Source organism: Salvelinus namaycush, chromosome 4 (genome assembly GCF_016432855.1).
Source record: "Salvelinus namaycush isolate Seneca chromosome 4, SaNama_1.0, whole genome shotgun sequence".
Taxonomy (NCBI): domain Eukaryota; kingdom Metazoa; phylum Chordata; class Actinopteri; order Salmoniformes; family Salmonidae; genus Salvelinus; species Salvelinus namaycush.
In genome coordinates, this window is record NC_052310.1 from 71,136,408 (window position 1) to 71,156,606 (window position 20,199).

A 20,199-nucleotide genomic window follows, 5' to 3' on the forward strand; every position below is an offset into this window, starting at 1 on the left:
TCTGTCTTTCTCTCTCTGTCTCTCTGTCTCTGTCTCTCAGTCTCGTTGTCCCTCCCTTTCTGTCTCTGTCTCTCTCTGTCTGTCTCTCTTCTCTCTCTGTCTCTCTGTCTGTCTCTCTCTGTCTCTGTCTCTCTGTCTTTCTGTCTCTCTGTCTCTCTGCTCAGTCCTGTGTTTTGTATTGCCTGGGATCCCCAGCAGAGCTTGGATCGTGACACTCCGTACGGTGGCTCGTCATTAGATTACATACACACACTCACTCACGCACACACACGCACACACACACACACACACACACACACACACACACACACACACACACACACACACACACACACACACACACACACACACACACACACTGTGAGCCTGGGACCAACCCCCAGAGAGAGCCCAGATCTCACCACACCATCTGATATAAATCACCCACGGTGGCTTCACCACATGAAAGACCAACGCCAGCCTCAAGCAGCTGTTGCTCTGTAGACTGATTCCTTACGGTGTGTGTGTGTGTGTGTGTGTGTGTGTGTGTGTGTGTGTGTGTGTGTGTGTGTGTGTGTGTGTGTGTGTGTGTGTGTGTGTGTGTGTGACTGGGTTGTTAGAGGAGTGTGTGTGTGTGTCCATGTGTGTGTCTGTCTGACTGCCCACAGAGAGGCTGAGGGACGCTGCATGTTAGAGAACAATATCATCTCTACCCGTCTCCGAGTTAAAAAGCTCAGTACATCTTGGAAATACAGCCAGGCAGACATTTTCCTCATCGCTGTGAGCGAAATGCATTTTTTAATCTCTGCAGAAAATAGGTCATAGTTGTGAGCGCTAAATCTGCCATTTTCCCTACAAAACCTTTTTTAGGAAGTCTGTATATGGATGATGTCATTCAAAGGATGTTATCTCCCTTCCTGGGCTTCTGTGGTTGTTTCACTATTAGTTAACCAACCAGGAGAGACAGTGTGGTCAGTATTGACCAGAATGTATTCTGTTTGAGTGTATACTTTGCTTGTGCTTATAGACAATGATGTTTCATATTTGCAAAAGTATCAAGCACATGAGTGCATTGCAATGTTTTTCTTATGCAGACTGAGAATGGGGTTCAAATTGTGATTTTGAAATGTATTTTTAGTGTTTCAGGTAAGAAAGACAAGTCTTGGTATTTTTATCCACTTTTATTCTGCAATATGACCAATATTTTCTCATATTCAAGTGTGTATGAAAAAAAGTCACTGATTTCTTAAAAAGCTAAATACAATAAGCATTAGATCAAGGCACATACAAGACTGGGCCAAAGAGCATTCAATGCACTTTGGTTTTCAGTTCAGGAATTCTTGAAAGATGGGACAATTGTCCCGACTTTCAAGAATCCATGAGCAACTTTGTAAAGAACAATTAACTTTGAAATTGTGGTAACATAGAAGTAGTAGTGTCTTCAATCTGGAAAAAAATACAAAATACAAAATCATAATCATAAACAAGGAAATCGGTGACGTTTGTATTCAAAGGAAAGCCATTTTTTTCTCTACGTCCTTTTTTCTTGCCCTGTTTATATCTAGGCTATGTTTGAGGGCCAAGTTATGGTACAAGGTACTGGAGAATGGCATCCATTGTAGTTTAGCCAGATAGAGATATAGGGGGGTTGTCAACCTGGCCACCCTACATGGGTTAATATGTTAGGAGAAGGTCTCCTCTCCTCCCCTAAAGGTCTGTGTGCTTCATATGCCCTGTGCTGTGTTCTACAGGACTGCTTGACACACATACACATACTCACTCACGCTCGCAAGCACAATCACAAGGACACGTGCAGACACACACACACACACACACACACACACACACACACACACACACACACACACACACACACACACACACACACACACACACACACACACACACACACACACACACACACACACACAAACGTGTTCTACCTGTGCTGTCTCTGTTTCTGTATTTCCCAAACAGAAAAACTAAATGAATCCACACACTGAACAAAGCAAAGATGTAAAGCATGACACCTCCATATCTAGTCCATGTTTCCAGAGATACACCCCTCTGGGTCTCTCTGGCTAGGTACATTTAGGCGACTGCTCTCTGCTTGTCTCTCCTCAGAGGAAGAAGGCAACACGCCTGCTGTCTCGCTGCTTCGCCCTGGTTCTTCTTAGTTAATCAGCTGTGCCCTAGTTTTGATCATCATGTCATTTCTTTTGCCTTTTTGTTGTTATCGAACAGCCACAAAAAGAGTGTGAAAGGAATGACCTGTGCTTTATTCTACAAGTCTGATTGTTCAACACAGCAATGAAAACCCACTTTCACAGTTGACAAGTCATCATATCTCAGTAGAACAGAGTTAGTTTTTTATACTTGGTTGTTAGGTAACCTTAAGCCAAAGGAAATACAGTACAAATTACTAAAAACCCCTAAAATATAGAATTGCAGTTTTAATTACAACATACACTGACCTGCGGCTCAGTGATGGGCCTACTGTCTGCAATGTGAACCATGTTTGTTCTCCTCTTCGTCATAAAATGTCCTTAAATATAAATTATATGGGCAAATGTACAGAAGAACATTGCTTTCCCAATCAGTCTTTTAGATCCAGTGTTTTATAACAATGTCTTATAGCCACTTAGTTTCAAGTCATCACCGAACGCACTCATTTATAATAAAATGTTCTGCGTTATCAATATCATGAATGGGAGTGGTCTGAATCAGGTATTCCACTGTCTCTGTAGCTCCTGTTGCTAATACTGGTCTCGCTGTGCGGGCTTTTGTACAGACTCAATCCATTCGGAGGGAAAATGGTATGTATCACAAACTCCTCTTTGGACACGGGCACGGGGTGTATAGGGATCATCTGGAAAGAGGCCTCTCGTATCTCCAAGATCGAGGTATCCTTCTTCGTCCCCGCCTCTGCGTAATCGTCCTTCCTCCGTCGGCCCTTGTTGTAGGTGCAATTCCTGGAAAACAGCGAACCCTTCCTGTGCACGTACCAGCACACGATCGCCAGCATTATCATTGCCAACAGAGCCACAGCCCCTCCGATGATCGCGGCTAAAGGCAGACTGGAATTGTTGTAAGGCTCCTTTTCCTGCTCGCGGTTCAGAGTGGTGGTGGGGTTGTAGGCCTTCAGAGAACTGGTCTCTGTCTCAATGCAAACCGGCGTCTCATCCGACAGGTAAATGTTGCTGGTCTCCATGGGAACCATGCATATCCTGTATGAGGATTCCGGTTCTAGACCTGTTAGGAGGTACTCCGTCTTCTCCCCCTGTACGATGGTCTCCGTGATGGAACCAAATGAAGGGTTGTGGCCCAGTTTTAACCAGCTGAGCCTTAGGGCAGTCATGGGTACAGAAACCCTCCAGGAGATGTGCACTGTCTCTGCACTGCTCGACTTCACGCTGATCCTGATGATCTTTCTACCTGATGGTGTCGTAGTACTGCGGTGGTTCTTACTCAGTTCAGGCATTTTCACCACTGGTCTTTTAGTGACAAAGGAGGGCCATTGTGGATGTGAGGGGGGTAAGGTGTTAGAGACGGTGCTGGTCTCGAAGGTAGGGGCCCCCTGGCTCCCGCCCAAGTCAGAGCCTCCACAGTCAAACAAGTCAGTAGACAGATCCTTTATAGCCATGCCCTTCACCTTGTCCGGCCCCTGGCACATAAACCCTCGAACGTTGACTTTTGTCGGCAGCGACCTTAACCAGTCTCTCACCCACTTCATCCGGCAAGTACACTGCCATGGGTTGTTACGGAGCAGGAGCTGCGTGAGGTTATCCAGGTCTTCAAACACTCCTTGAGGCAGACTGCTCAGGTTGTTGCCCGATAGATCCAGTCGATACAGCTGCCTGAGGAAAGCGAAAGCCCCGGCCGGTACCCGGTTAATGTGGTTGTCTTGGAGCTGCAATTTTTCAAGACTGGTTCCCGGTAAGTTAGCCGGCGGAGACGTCAGTGTGTTTCTCACCAGGGACAGCTCGGTGAGATTAATCAGGTTGATGAAGGCCATCTCGCCGATGCCACGGTTGTTGAGTAGGTTCCCGTCCAGGACGAGTCTCTTTAGGTTGATCAGGTCCTGGAGGGACGCCTCCGATATCGACGAGATCCGGTTGTCGTCGAAGCGCAGCTCCTCGATGGTCTGCGGAAGGCCGGACGGGATGGTGCTCAGGTGGTTCCTGGACAGAAAAAGTAATCTCAGGTGGTTGCTGTCCCTGAACGCTCCCTCCTCGATGCTAACCGCTGAGACAGAGTTATCATCCAGGTGTAGCTCCTCGATCAGTGGGATCTGACCCAGCGATGCATGCGTAATCATCCGAATATTATTCTCCTGTAGATGCAGCTCTTTGACTCCTATCGGCAGGTTTTGGGGGAACTCGTCCAGATTATTACAGTACAGATAGATCTTCTCAACATTGCTTAGCCTCTTCAGGTCGGTGGGAATACCAGCACTCTTGATCCTGTTGTTTTGGAGGAAGAGTACAGTAGCATCCAGCGGAATGCCGGTAGGAATAGAGGTGAGGCCTCGATCATTACAGTAGATGAAGGTCCCATCACACCGGCAGGCCGAGGGGCAGGAGGCTGAGGTCACCAGAGGGTTAGCCAGACCCAGGAGTAGTCCTACTCTGGTCAGGAAGAGGAGGAAGTTCTTGCATTGGGCGGTCATCTTGTTTGGAGGTTGTGGCGTCTGGTGTAGTCTGGCAGTGTGATCACTCAGGAACCCTTGGGGAGGAGACAGAAGGGTAAAGTTAATGCACAAGGCCTTTAAAGGGAAGCCAACATTCTTGTTTCTAGTAATTGCTGTTTGCTTGAATTGTGTTGCCTCAAGCTCTTTCCGCAATAAACGTTCTGCAATATATTATATTGTTTGTAGGCCCTATGCAGACTGTTAAATTGATATAAATTGTTACTATTACGATTTACCAAACACAGAAAATGAATTAAAGCAACTAGCGAGGCTAAAACTACTTTGAGTGCAAAGGGCTGTTTTCAAGGAACACACATAACGTTAGTATGTACATTCTCATTAGATTTTGGAAACTTCACAAGTTTACAATGTTTTTCCCTTTTCCTCATTTCTTGTTTGTAGATAAGAAAATCCTTTAACATCTGGCCTCTCTTCTGAATTCAATCCCTGTGCTTGGGCTTTAGCTTGTAAAATGTAATAGCTTGGCCTTGGTTGTTTTACACGTTTCTGTATCTTTCTCAAGGCTGCCTTTCATTGCTGCTAGAGTGTGTGTGTGTGTGGGGGGGGGGGGGGGGGGGGGGGGGGTGCATGAACAAAGTCAGGCCTTGTAAATGAACTGTTGTGAAAACGTCTCTCTTGCTCTCTGTCTTACATTCTTACATTCATCTGGCCTAGAGCTCACAAGGTGGTAGAAACGTTTCTATTTACAGAAACTAAAGGAGAAAAACGGAAAACATTCCTCAAGAAATAACCATGTCAGTAGAACAAGTCTTCAGAGGGAGATTCTCTGCTGGTCAGATTCCTAGGTAGCAGTGGCAGTGCTTTGCAGACTCAATACCAAATGTGGAACGATGTAAACCAAACTGCACTCAGTCAGTCATCCATTCACCAACCTACATGGCTGATCTGTTCAGTGCTTGGCTGTGACTGGTAGCAATAACTGATTTAGAGCAGTTAATATTGCATGAATAATCACATTTCAGTTACCTTTTAGCACAGCAGTATATCTGTAAGTAGAAGTTGTCATGTGCTGTTTCTCTATATATAGCCACAAACACCAAGGAAACAACAAACTATTTATTAACTAGCACTGCAACAACAAGAGGTCATGACCTCAAATTAATATGGCAAAACAGTAGGTGCAAACTGCTTGTCTGTCTTTCTCCTTTAGTTTATACTGTGACCAGTGAAGTGTGGTTTCCCTTTTAATTAGACAAGTACTGATTTATTACTTTAATTAAGCATTCATGTACTGACCTCTCCTTCCACCACGTCTCATTAGAAAACACACACACAAACACACATATACACACACACATATACACACACACACATATATATATACACACACACACACACACACACACACACACACACACACACACACACACACACACACACACACACACACACACACACACACACACACACACACACACACACACACACACACACACACACACACCATTATTAGAAACCTTGGTTTCGTCAGTGAGGCGTAAAGAAGCACAGCCAACATCCAATCATAGCTGTCATACCTGAAGGATCCGTAAATAATCCTTCTGCAGCCACACAAGAATCCTTTCCCCGTCCAGCAGATGGAGATGTATGTTGAAATCTTCTCTATTAATCCTTTTCAGAAAGGAAAAGTCTATTAGCGTAGTAAGAGAGAGAAGGTTATATTGTGACCCGGGTCAGTGTGTTTGAACTAAACTGATCCGCGTTTGTTCGCTGACCCTTCTCTTGTGTTGTCAGCCTGCTCAGGCCTCTCAGGCCATCAAAGGTTTTGCCATGGAAGATAAGCCAGTAGAAAAAGCATCTCCACTCAGACTGAAAGACAAAGCTGCAGTCTTCCTCCTCTCAAAAGCACAAGATTTCGGGGGGTGGGGGGTAATATTAAAAAGGAACGTCCCAATGGTAGTAGTAGTAGTAGTAGTAGAGCCCTTGTATCGTCCAACTCAGCAACTCCAATAACCCAAAATGAGATTTCTTTGTGTTACATAGAGGCCCCCGCCTCTTAGGGAAGAGATTTGAAGCTGAGGTTAGGTCCTCTCAGGAAAGGGGAGGGTAACTCCAGCAGGCTCTCCACAGAAAAGAAAAGAATACCCAAAGCTGGACTGAGCCATGCCAATACCAACCCTGCTTCCAAAGACTCACTCCAGGGCTGTATCACTTATGTACTCCAGCCTTGCAGGAAACACAGAATGCCGTTTTCCATGAATCCAGGGCTAGGGAAGTTCTAGATACTCCAGTAACAGAGTGGTACGTACTCCTCAGGAGACCCGTGGACGACAAGACAATGGTAGGATCGCTTCTCCCAGGCCCAGCCTCGTAGTAGCTTGTTCCCTTATGGCCACACACCTGCTCTCTGGACCATGCTGTGTCCTGCTTCTATTCCTGTACCCACACTATTCTGCATTGGTTGGTTCTCTGAAAAACAGCCAAAGAGACAGAGATCAACGTTATTTAACATCCATAGGCAATTAGCAATCAATGTAACATCTGTCAGACAGACAGTGTGTGTAAGTATGAGGAGGGAAGGGAAATCATTGCGAAACGTCCCTGGTCAAAAGTAATGCACTTTATAGGGAATAGGGTTCCATTTGAGACACAGATTTCAAGGTTAATGGATGTCATATGGCTTGCTGCCTGGCCTAAATGCAAAGAAACACACAGCATGGTGCCATTAAGTCTACCTCTGTCTTTTGAACTCCTTCTTCTTTCCTTCACTCTCATCAAACAATGCATGTCTTTTTAAATTATAGAGGACAATGCTATAGGGAAATTCAGAATTAATGAAAGGTGGATTCAGAAATCTCTAACAGAGAAGAGGTTGTGAAGATCCTATTTATTCTATGTTAAATCTCTGTATATGCTAAATCTCTGTGTAGGCTAAATCTCTGTGTAGGCTAAATCTCTGTATAGGTTAAATCTCTGTATAGGCTAAATCTCTGTATAGGCTAAATCTCTGTGTAGGCTAAATCTCTGTGTAGACTAAATCTCTGTGTAGGCTAAATCTCTGTGTAGGCTAAATCTCTGTGTAGGTTAAATCTCTGTATAGGCTAAATCTCTGTAGGCTAAATCTCTGTATAGGCTAAATCTCTGTATAGGCTAAATCTCTGTGTAGGCTAAATCTCTGTGTAGACTAAATCTCTGTATATGTTAAATCTCTGTATAGGCTAAATCTCTGTGTAGGCTAAATCTCTGTATAGGCTAAATCTCTATGTCGGTTAAATCTCTGTATAGGCTAAATCTCTGTGTAGGCTAAATCTCTATGTAGGCTAAATCTCTGTGTAGGCTAAATCGTGAGGAATACAACATCTATCAACAGCACACATGGTATGAACACTATCCGGGATGAGATGGGTTTGCTTATGGGAGTTGAGACTGAGTCAGAGCCCCTAAAGCTTATTAAATGTATCTGTAGATCAGAGGGATTTATTTTGCTTTGCCTGAATTAGCCTGGGAGAAAAGCCTGTGCTGCTTCTCTTTGATAGTGGACATAGTTGGTGAGACCCAGATTAACCGCTGTGTTCACTGTGGATTTTTTTTTTTAAAGATAAAACGTTTTTCTCCCCCCTAGCAGCTTGCTCAACCGTGATTGTGTGCATTGCCCTTTCCTCCCCCCTAACCCTAATATCAGCCCCTCCACTCCAGCACCACCCCCCATCTTTTCTGTGGTGATGGTAGAAAAGAATGTCTTTCCATATGAAAAGCGTCAGTGATCTAGACCCCTGTTTCCCTCTTGTTCCCTCCTGTCTTGCTCAGTTCACTGCCTCAGCTGACACTGCTTCGTTTTTCAACCGGAGCTGATGCTTCATTCTGGCCTGTGTCCTAAATGGCACCCTATTCGCGATATAGTGCAGTACTTTTTCAAAAGTAGTTCACTATGTAGGGAATAGGGTGCCATTTGGAACGAAGACTTGGCCTCTGAGTTTCTGACTAAGATTAAAGAATGCAATCTGCTCTGTTCTCAGAAAAGAAAAGGGGTCGTTTCTAGACAGAAGCTATGACCAGGGCAACACGCCCCTGAGCAAGGCCCCCTAAGGCGGCCTCTCTCGCTCCTGAGTGAAATGAAACTCCCTCCTCTGTTCACACTGCTCAGAAATGTACATGTGAGATGAAGCTCATTTGAAAGGCTCATGAATACAACTGGGCCAGCCACCCCACCCGTGTCCCAGCATCACCTTTCGCCCTTACTTTCACCCCACCCTCCCTCCATCCCTCCCTCACACACACACTCGCTCCCTCACACACACACTCTCTCCCTCACACACACACTCTCTCCCTCACACACACACTCTCTCCCTCACACACACACTCACTCCCTCACACACACACACTCTCTCCCTCACACACACGTGTTGTACTTCTATCCTCGTGGGGACCTAAAATGTATTTCCATTCAATATCCTATTTTCCCTAACCCTAAACCTAACCCTTACCCTAACCTCAACCCTAAACTTAACCTGTGACCCTAACCCAAAACGTAACTCCTAACCACTAACGCCTGACCCTAACCCTAATCCTAGCCCTAACCCTAATTGTAACCCTAAACCTAACTCCTAAGCTTCAAATAGCCTTTGTCCTTATGGGGATGTGGGAAATTTCCCCATGAGGGAGAATTTTCCTTGTTTTATTATCCTTGTGGGGACGTTGGGGGATTTTAGGTCCCCACAAGGATAGAAGAACCAACCCATACAGACACACACACACACCCTCTCTTTTAACAACCTACTACTATGAATGCACCTTATATTAAACTTGGCCCGCTGGTGTTAAAAATAGAACTTAGTCTGCCAAGTTAATGTTATGTTTCCCCTGACAACACAATGGCATTATGTCCTTACATGTACCTCGCTCTGCTCTCTGCTAAAGAGTGTGTGTGTGTGTGCGTGTGCGTGTGTGTGTGTGTGTGTGTGTGTGTGTGTGTGTGTGTGTGTGTGTGTGTGTGTGTGTGTGTGTGTGTGTGTGTGTGTGTGTGTCTGTGTTCCACTAGCTGCCATTTAAGTGTGCTCCTGTAGAACATGGACGAGAGTGGGCAATTTAACACCTGTAGCCTATGGAGAAGATTAGGGAATTGAGATGCTTGTAACTCGATTACAGCTCCAGTCCTGAGACGCTGCTGTCTGATGACCACACGCACACGCACACACACACACACACACACACACACACACACACACACACACACACACACACACACACACACACACACACACACACACACACACACACACACACACACACACACACACACACAGTCTTGTACAGCTGAACTTGTGGGGACACACAATTCAGTCCCATTCAAAATCCTATTTTCCCTAACCCCTAACCCTAAACCTAAGAGTACTCTTACCCGAACCTTAACCGAAAAACCTAACCTTAACCCTAAACCTAACCCTAGCTCCGAACCCTAAAACTAACCCTAGCTCCTAACCCTAAACCTAATTCTAACCCTAACACTAATTCTAATCTTAACACTAGACCACCTAGAAATAGAATTTGACCTTGTAGGAACCAACAAAATGTCCCCCAGTTGGTCACAATTTTGTTTGTTTACTATTCTTGTAAGGACTTCTGGTCCCCACGTCCACACTGACACACCACTCTCTCTTTCTCTCTCTCTCTCTTAATTCAATTTCAATAAAATTTAAGGGGCTTTATTGGCATGGGAAACATATGTTTACATTGCCAAAGCAGGTGAAATAGAAAATAAACTAAAGTTAAATAAACAATAAAAAATGAACAGAAACATTACACTCACAGAAGTTCCAAAAGAATAAAGACATTTCAAATGTCATATTATGTGTCGTAACGATGTGTTGCTCTCATAGAGAGAGACAAAGACAAAGGATTTTACTTTTTTTGAATACATATAGTGATTAATATCATGGAGCAACCTTCCTGGCTTGTCACCCAGTCTCACCCTAACATGATGACTGCCACTGACTCAGTGTCCAGCCTACAGTGAAAGGAACAGGTGACGTGTTACTAATGTAAGACTGACGCTAGTCCATGTGCACAGGGCTGGGGAAAGACCCAACATTTATTTTGCATGATGCGCTGAACCTAGAGTCCCTTTTTAAAAAGAGTTGCTATTATTGGGAGAGTTCTGGGAATAGGTTAGAGTTCTGGCTGAGGTAGGGAGGTGGTGTTTGTTTTGGTGGTGTGGTCTGTTTAATAGTATTGAGACTTTTTTTGTGGTGTGCTGCCGGGTAGTGTTCCTCTCTGAACCAAGTATGGGCTGTCCTTCACGGTTAGTGCAGACAGCTTGAGTCCCTGGCCTGGTTGGCTTCTTGGCTGCCTTTTTCCACGCTTATCGGGTTTCTCACCGGGGTGGCTTCATTCTATTGTTCATTACAAGACAAGCAGGAGGGCCCTCTGCTCTGGGAGATGTCCACTGAGGGGATTTGGATTAGATGTTCAAAGGTTTTGGTCAATCGTTTTAATAGCGTTCTCATATTTGAATTAATTAATTTTGTAGAGCTTTGTTTTTATACTGTATAGTTTTTTTGATCTATAGACACAAACACACACACATCCACTTCTTCCCCAACACACACACACACACACACACACACACACACACACACACACACACACACACACACACACACACACACACACACACACACACACACACACACACACACACACACACACACACACACACACATACACTTCTTCCCCAACACACACACCAATGCTTTTAACAGTGATGTGAGGTGGAAAAGGGTGCAGGGTTTTTTGGGTGATGGATGTCTCTCCCTATCGTCCTAATAAGCTCCTCCTATAGACGGCAGGAGATTTTTGTAAACCGCCATAACTGGCTTCCGCTCCAATGAATGTGGACTAGCAAAATTTGTATGATTGTGTGTTGACACACACACACACAACCACTTTCAGCTAGCGGAGGGAAAGATAATGTCAGAGACTGACACAAAACCACAGGACGTGATAGATTATAGCCACAGCTAGAGAGATTTAAGTCTAGAATAACAAGTCCTGCATCCCAAATGGTAACCCATTCCCTATATACACTAGAGCCCTATGAGCCCTGGTCAAAATTAGTGCACTATATTGGGAATATACAGATGTAGGATCTTAATTTGATCACTCTGGTGCAGGGGAAATGTTAAACTCGTAGTGTATTTTAGGATTAAAAGGGCTTCGGAAGCTTGTCATTTCCACTTCGAAATTTCAGATGTAATTTTCCCTTACGAACAATGTATCAACCCTTACAAAAATGTCCGTTAATTATAATCCACATAATAATTCACATGTCCTGTTGCTGCAGGATTATTTTTATGCTGTAGCAAACTGGCTCAAATTAAGATCCTACATCTGTAGTGCCATTTGAGACGCAGCCAAGGGCCTAAGACATATGCCCTCTGGACATAGATCCCAGAGAAAAAGAAAGAGATTTGGGAAAACTGAAGCAATTTGGAAACAATTTCATGGCTGTCAAGAAGTATTTTAGATTAAAACGTCTTTTTTAGTTTCTTTACAAAGTAAGTGATAAAATTACATGGACTGAATTATTAGAGGAAACAGTTAAAATTACCAAAGTTTCTGTGGTTAAATATTCAAGGGTTATAGAATTAATTTAAATCACTGTATAGTTCTCCATTGGGAAATCAATGATGTATTTGTACGTGTTGTAGTTTATTTATTTAGATCACAACATAGTTACAGATAGATTGCAACTACACACATAGCATGCTATGGAAATACTGTTGGTTGGTCTTGCATTTAACATCTTGGAAGATAAATATACATTTTAGTCAAAAGGAAAAACAACAACCATAGAATTTAGAATTAGAATTCCCAGTTTCATTTGTTTTAGAATGTAGACGGCAGGTTATACCTTTTATTGATGTTTACCCTTACTGTCAGTTTATTTATTTTGTTTCCTTTCTGCTTCTGGCTTTGATTTCAGAGGAACAGATTTTTTATTCTTTAGGATAAATAATAGATTATTTTACTGTACCCCCAGGCACCTTCGCCAGCTGTCTCCATTTGTCACTATTCTAAGTAATTGTTAGAAAAAGAGAAAGCGTGAGCGAGGAGGGCCTACTGTGTCTACTGTGGAGCTACTGGGGCCCACTGGGTCTTACCCAGGCCTATTGGGGTGCAAGACACAAAAGAACATTCATGAATGCATCTGAATTCACAGTGAGGAAGACAGACAGGCAGGCCGTGTTTCAGAAAGAGAATCTATCATAGTTTAGTTTCAGGGATTTAGGTTTGGTGCGTAACCTCCCTTCTGTTGTCATCAGTTAGATGGGATGAACAACAACACTGTTACCAGATCATTTGGGGCTATAGAGCAGAGAGAGGTGATAGAGGAGGAAAGGGGTCTGGGGATGACGGGTGGTCTATAGAGGAGAGAGTGAGATAGAGAGAGAGCGAGAGTGAGGTCTGTGGTAGACGGGTGTCTCTCCATTGTAACGCTCTAAAAGGAAAGCTGCATGCTTTTTACCACACGGGGGTGGTAGGCACTGCAAGATGGAGGAACCAGCCGTGTGTGTGTGTGTGTGTGTGTGTGTGTGTGTGTGTGTGTGTGTGTGTGTGTGTGTGTGTGTGTGTGTGTGTGAGAGTGTGTGGACTGGTGCTTGGCTGTGTAGGTTGTAATCGACTAACAGAACCACTGTCAAGGAATGGGGGCTACTACTGTTCTAAAGGACAGCAGGCATGGGCATGGACAGCCAGGGCCTTAGCTTATTATACTGTAGGCCCTTTAGCCTACATTCCATGTTAACTCTCACATATTTGACTCAAGCAAATGAAAGGAATTGGGGTGCTTTGTGAGAAAAGCTCATTTTCCTTCTTGCCTTTTACATTTCTCTTCTTTATTCTCTTTATCTCTAAGTATAATTAGTGATTTCATTCTGGTGGGATTGGAATTGGTGATTAAAAATAGCCTTATTGTTTCATTAATGATGGATGGAATTGAATTAGGCCTAAATGTTGAGAATACGATTACAAATGTAGAGAATAATTGATTGGATTTAGAAGTATTGTAAAGGGCCTATCTAATTCTAAAAATTACCGCCTCAGTTTAGTCAAAATAAAAAGTTAAAGCAAAAATGTATAATATCTTTGTCTAGTAGATGACACATGTATGTATGGTTGAACGTGATGTAAAGGGACTATCTATTTCTAATCATTACTTCCTCAGTTTAGTCAAAATGTCCAAGTTAAAAAGGCAACAAAAGACATGATCATATTATTCTCAGTCCTTTGTCTAGATAAACACATGTCTGTAGTGACCTGGTTAGCCTACTAGACTGATCTAATCCAGTTAAGGAGATTCTTCCCTGTGAAAACCAATTGACCAGTGACTTTGCCCTGGGGCAGTCCACACAGTAGAACAATAGGCTAGCTCTGTCTCCCTACCCTGCCTGACTGACAGACTGATGTAAACAGACCAGGCTACTTGTCAATAGCTAGTAGCCATTTTGTTTTTTTTATCAGTGATTAAGACTTGCTTTCATTAGTGTAGCCCGGAGCAGTGTATTGCTAAATAGAATGCTCTGGTGTAGCCTATTGGAATCAGACATGCTCTTGTGATATCCAGTTTTTTTCAGCTATCTGCCAATAGCTACCATTTTGTTTTAATCTGTCGGGTATTACAGTAAAGTTACCTTTCAAGAACTTCCTTTTAAATGTGTAATCAGTTTGTATATTGAAACTACAGGCCTAGACATGTGGTTTTGATGTCCAGTTGTTTCTAATGTGAATTGTGTCCTGAATAGTGGATTGGGACTTAAACACCATTTGACCAAGATCAATGGCTGAGTTAATTTCATCACCCGATAGGCCTATAGCCCAACTACATGTCATCTGGCTTGCTGCCTTAGATGTTAGCAAATAACCAAGTCCTCAATACACACATAGGCTATGTCCCTATAACAACACTTTTGATCACAGGAGAGGTAACAAAACACAATTTCCAGTAGCCTTGTTCTTGCTACACTCTTAGAAAAAAGGGTTCCAAAAGGGTTCTTCAGTTGTCCCCATAGAAGAACCCTTTTTGGTTCCAGGTAGAACCCTTTTGGGTTCCATGTAAAGTTCTAACTGGAACCAAAATGGTTCTACCTGGAACCAAATAGGGTTATCCTATGGAGACAGCTGAAGAACCCTTTTAGGTTCTAAATAGCACCTTTTTTTTCTAAGAATGTTAGTTTTTTTTAATCATAGATAAATAGCCAATACAAATCAAATCAAATTGTATTCGTCACATGCGCTGAATACAGTAGACCTTACCGTGAAATGCATACTTACAAGCCCTGAACCAACAATGCAGTTTAAAAAAGTAAGAACACCTGATTATTTAGTAGGCCTAATGCGCAGCTCAGTAACCTTGTGGTAATATTAGGTAGGCATATTTGATATTATTAGATAAATAGTCAATATCATTATTTTGATAATCCGTAGGATAAAATAGAGAATGCCAATTAAGACTGGACTTTCATTCACACTGACTACGCATCGTCTAATAGGCAAGCTACAGTATGTTGATCATAGGCTTAACATTAGTGTGGGAATCTGTTTGATGGAGACCTATTAAACCGATTACATAACCGGCTCAATCAGATAATGCTGGTCTTATCATCTAACCAAACCGCGCTTCCTGACTTCTGCTGTAGTCTTATGGATAGAGACTATGGGTCATTATCTTAAGATATATGTGATTGGGACATGAACGAGCTATGATGTTGCCTCTAGCTTATCACTATCTATTTTATGGCGTATTATACGAACATAACTGACTCAACTGCATAGGGTTGGCGTGGAAAACAACGCACCGAAATGTGAGCACGCTCCGGGTATGTGGCTATGGCATGCGGAGAGGGAGAGGAGCTTGTATGTTTATTGCGCACACAGAAAGAACACACCACACATCGAAATGCAGCTTGGCTACCCCTAACACCATTTGTGGTGAAAACGCACATGATGCACATGGAAAATTCCCTCCCAAAAGTCGAGTTGATCCATGTCGCTGAGCTTGTTGTGGTGGTGGGAGAGGAGAGAAGAGCGAGACAAACTCCCACCGTCTGCGAGAGCTGCATTTAGCGGAGTTTTCCCATCGTCTTAAGCTGCCCTCCGTGACAAACCTCCGCTCTCCTTCTCTACCAGATCAGCATCGTAATTAACTACCCTCCGAAGCTTGCTAGGCTACACTCTTAGAAAAAAAGGTGTTATCTAGAACCTAAAAGAGTTCTCCGGCTGTCCCCATAGTGGAACCCTTTGAATAACCCTTTTTGGTTCTAGGTAGAACCATGTTGACTTCCCTGTATAACCCTTTCCACAGAGGGTTGACATGAAACCCAAAATAGTTCTACCTGGAACCAAAAAGAGTTGTACCTGGAACCAAAAAGGGTTATCCTATGCGGACAGCCGAAGAACCCTTTTGGAACCCTTTTTTTCTAAGAGTGCCAGATGCTTAGACCGCTCATTCTTCCCAGATATACCACTGTAAAAGTTTACAGTGTAGTGTTTGTCTTTTATGCAGTTATATCTCCACGATTCATTCCATTATACCTGCACCTTCGGAATCCCTCAGTAGGCTATCCATTTGTAATTTGAAAGATATCGTAGTGAATAAGGGATAGAAAGATAACTCCACGGTCCCTGTTGCTTCCTTCCGCTGGGGAGTTGAGAGGGTTTGGATAAAGACTGTATTTATTCGGATCAGTCTAGTCAGTCAGCCGTATGAACGAGCTAGCGGAGCGACATTGCGGTACTCCGTCTTCGTGGTTGGTAGAACTACTTGCAATGCGGAGAGAGGGACAGACAGACACGGAGGAAAAGGCTGCATTGCCGCCAGAGGTAACATTGAGCTGCGAGCTGCTGGTTTCTCTCGGAACGTATTGTCTACCCTATCAGATAAAATATGCATTTGGCAAGAGACACACGTCTAGCAAAGGAGCCTTGTGTGTTGGAAAGTGACTAGAAAATTAAGAATATTAAGGAATAATCTATGTGTTTTAGTTTTATTTAGTGCTCTATATTCTGCATAATTATCAACTCTTTTCAGAACGAGTTTGATTTTGCTGTTATGAGCTGTGTGGTTGAATTATAGGCTATACAACCACATGCATACATTTTTTATGTTATTTGGTGTAAAATGCCCTCTTAATCGCTCACCATCAACTCAAAAAGAGATTAAAAAAAAATAAAAAATACATTTGATTCTGAAAGAAAACCGATAGCCTAGTGACAAGGCATAAACCCATAGCTGCAGAAATATTTATGATGGAAAATGTATGCAGCTGTCTTCATTTGAAATAACCAGAAATAGATTTCTTCAAATCTGCTCACTTTTTTATTTCCTTCTTTAGAAAAAGGGGGATACAGGAAAAGAGAAATGGAATAGAACTCCAGCACAACATTTAAAACACTTACCTCCTGAATGAACCAAGAAGTAAAAAAACAAATAAATATCCTCCCTAGAAAAGCAGTCTGTAAAATAGAATATATTCCAATCCAAAACAGGGAGGATAGAACATATCTTCAGATCCAAAAAGCCCAGTCTTGAACACCAGCCGAATGCTACAGTATAGCTCTGGTATCAGTTCTGTTGTCTGTCTGAAGCTGGAGCAGCAGTACTGGTCTGGTGTGTGTTTATTGGTCCTCACATACACACCACATACACACTCCAGTCCGCTGGCTGTGGTAAAGAGCCCAGCAATGGCAGGACAGATCGCTTGGGCAGAGCGCACTACAAGTGTGAACTTACATCAGCCTCTAGCGCTTCAATAGAGCTAGATAGATAGATGTCATCTGGGGGAGGGGCCTCGCTCGCTCTCTCCAGCTTGCTCGGTCCCCTCTCTCTCTCTCTCTCTCTCTCTCTCTCTCTCTCTCTCTCTCTCTCTCTCTCTCTCTCTCTCTCTCTCTCTCTCTCTCTCTCTCTCTCTCTCTCTCTCTCTCTCTCTCTCTCTCTCTCTCTCTCTCTCTCTCTCTCTCTCTCTCTCTCTCGCTCTCTCTCTGTCTCTCTGTCTGAGTGGTTGAGGGCGCAGTGTTATGTGTAGCCGCTAGGGGGAGTAGAAGAAAGGGATTGGACGTTCTGAGCCTATCGTATGCGAAGTGTGTGTGTAGCGGTAAACAGCAGTGAGAAGATGATGCTGCTCTGAAAGGAGAGGAAACGAGAGTACGTGCATTGCCCTGGCAGAGGGAGGGAGAGGATGGGAGTGTGTCAGGGAAATGTGGGTTGTACCGTATGTTTCACTTTTGTTTATAATCTATTTCACTTGCTTTGGCAATGTAAACATATGTTTCCCATGCCAATAAAGCCCCTTAAATTGAAATTGAATTGAAATTGAAAGAGGGAGAGAGAGAAGGAGATGATTCTTATCACTGTCAAATATGAGATACATACACTACCGTTGAAAAGCTTGGGGTCACTTAGAAATGTCCTTGTTTAAGAAAGAAAATTTAAAAAATGTCCATTAAAAGAACATGAAATTGATCAGAAATACAGTGTAGACATTGTTAATGTTGTAAATGACTATTGTAGCTGGAAACAGGAGATTTTTTTATGGAGTACAGAGGCCCATTATCAGCAACCATCACTCCTGTGTTCCAATGGCATGTTGTGTTAGCTAAATAGTACCCGTAAAACACCAGTTTCAACATCAATAGTGAAGAGGCGACTCCAGGATGCTGGCCTTCTAGGCAGAGTTGCAAAGGAAAAGCCATATTTCAGACTGGCCAATAAAAAGAAAAGATTAAGATGGGCAAAAGAACACAGACACTGGACAGAGGAAATCTGCCTAGAAGGCCAGCATCCCGGAGTCGCCTCTTCCCTGTTGACATTGAGACTGGTGTTTTGCGGGTACTATTTAATGAAGCTGCAAGTTGAGTACTTGTGAGGCGTCTGTTTCTCAAACTACACAATAATGTACTTGTCCTCTTGCTCCGTTGTGCACCGGGGCCTCCCACTCCTCTTTCTATTCTGGTTAGAGACAGTTTGCGCTGTTCTGTGAAGGGAGTAGTACACAGCGTTGTACGAGATCTTCAGTTTCTTGGCAATTTCTCGCATGGAATAGCCTTCATTTCTCAGAACAAGAATAGACTGACGATTTTCAGTAGAAAGTTCTTTGTTTCTGGCCATTTTGAGCCTGTAATCGAGCCCACAAATGCTGATGCTCCAGATACCCAACTAGTCTAAAGAAGGACAGTTTTATTGCTTCTTTAATCAGAACAACAGTTTTCAGCTGCGCTAACATAATTGCAAAAGGGTTTTCTAATGATCAATTAGCCTTTTAAAATGATAAACTTGGATTAGCTAACACAACATACATTGGAACACAGGAGTGATGGATGCTGATAATGGGCCTCTGTACGCCTATGTAGATATTCCATAAAAATCAGCCGTTTCCAGCTACAATAGTCATTTACAACATTAACAATGTCTACACTGTATTTCTGATCAATTTGATGTTATTTTAATTGACAAAAAATGTGCTTTTCTTTCAAAAACAAGGACATTTCTAAGTGACCCCAAACTTTTCAACGGTAGTGTATGTTTTTTATGTGGTGTGTATCAGTACAAAGTAATAAAGCAATGGGCAAAAACTAGAAAGAGAGGAGTGTGTTTCGGTCAAACAAGGGTTGTGTGAAAGCTGCACGTGTAGATGAAAGGTGTGTGTGTGTGTGTGTGTGTGTGTGTGTGTGTGTGTGTGTGTGTGTGTGTGTGTGTGTGTGTGTGTGTGTGTGTGTGTGTGTGTGTGTGTGTGCGTGTGCTCATTTGATGCATATATTTAGCACACTATGTTTTGTGCCTCTGCCACACACACCTGAGTCTCTGTGAGTTTGTCTGCTCTGCTTCTGTCTCTGCTTCCACCCTGTTTCGAGTTGTGTTTCATGTCTTAATGAATTCAAACTGAGGGTGTGCACTCTGGTACCACACAGCAGCAGTGAGTCAGCCTGTTAGTAGAGGTTCTGCTGCAGGGTTGACCCAGGCCCTGTTTGTGTGTGTGTGTTCTGCCGAAGAGAGGATCCAGACCTACTGTGCCTTCGGAAAGTATTCAGATCCCTTGACCTTTTCAACATTTTGTTAGTTTACAGCCTTATTCTAAAATTGATAAAATTGTGTTTTTTCCTCATCGATCTACACACAATACCCCATAATGACAAGCAAAAACAGTTTTTTAGAAATGTTTGCTAATTTCTTTAAAAAAAAATGAAATTTGACATTTACATAAGTATTCAGACCCTTTACTCAGTACTTTGTTGAAGCACCTTTGGCAGCGATTACAGCATCAAGTCTTCTTTGGTATGACACTACAAGCTTGACACACCTGTATTTGGGGAGTTTCTCCCATTCTTGTCTGCAGATCCTCTCAAGCTCTGTCTGTTTTGATGGGGAGCGTTGCTGCACAGCTATTTTCAGGTCTCTCCAGAGATGTTCGATCGGGTTCAAGTCCGGGCTCTGGCTGGGCCACTCAAGGACATTCAGAGACTTGTCTTGAAGCCACTGCTGCGTTGTCTTGGCTGTGTGTTTAGGGTTGTTATACTGT

General features: G+C 43.1%; 2 protein-coding genes across 3 annotated transcripts in view; one reads left to right on the plus strand and one right to left on the minus strand.

Annotated features, from left to right (window-relative positions):
• macrod2 (mono-ADP ribosylhydrolase 2) overlaps positions 1-20,199 on the plus strand; it is a gene marked incomplete at its 3' end in the record, with an annotated part of 1,144,860 nt that overhangs the window by 176,411 nt on the left and 948,250 nt on the right. The gene's annotated exons all lie outside the window — the stretch shown is intronic.
• On the minus strand, positions 1,142-17,412 carry LOC120046800 (leucine-rich repeat transmembrane protein FLRT3-like). Of its 2 annotated transcripts, none has more exons than XM_038992315.1 (4): positions 17,084-17,412; positions 6,940-7,099; positions 6,208-6,301; positions 1,142-4,704 (listed from the first exon to the last, which is right to left on the minus strand). In XM_038992315.1, exon 4 carries the CDS (start codon positions 4,646-4,648, stop codon positions 2,681-2,683), a length of 1,968 nt encoding a protein of 655 aa, XP_038848243.1. In that variant the 5' UTR covers positions 4,649-4,704; positions 6,208-6,301; positions 6,940-7,099; positions 17,084-17,412; the 3' UTR covers positions 1,142-2,680. The 2 variants fall into 2 exon arrangements, with proteins under 2 accessions (XP_038848243.1, XP_038848242.1); XM_038992314.1 differs by having other exon boundaries at positions 6,808-7,099.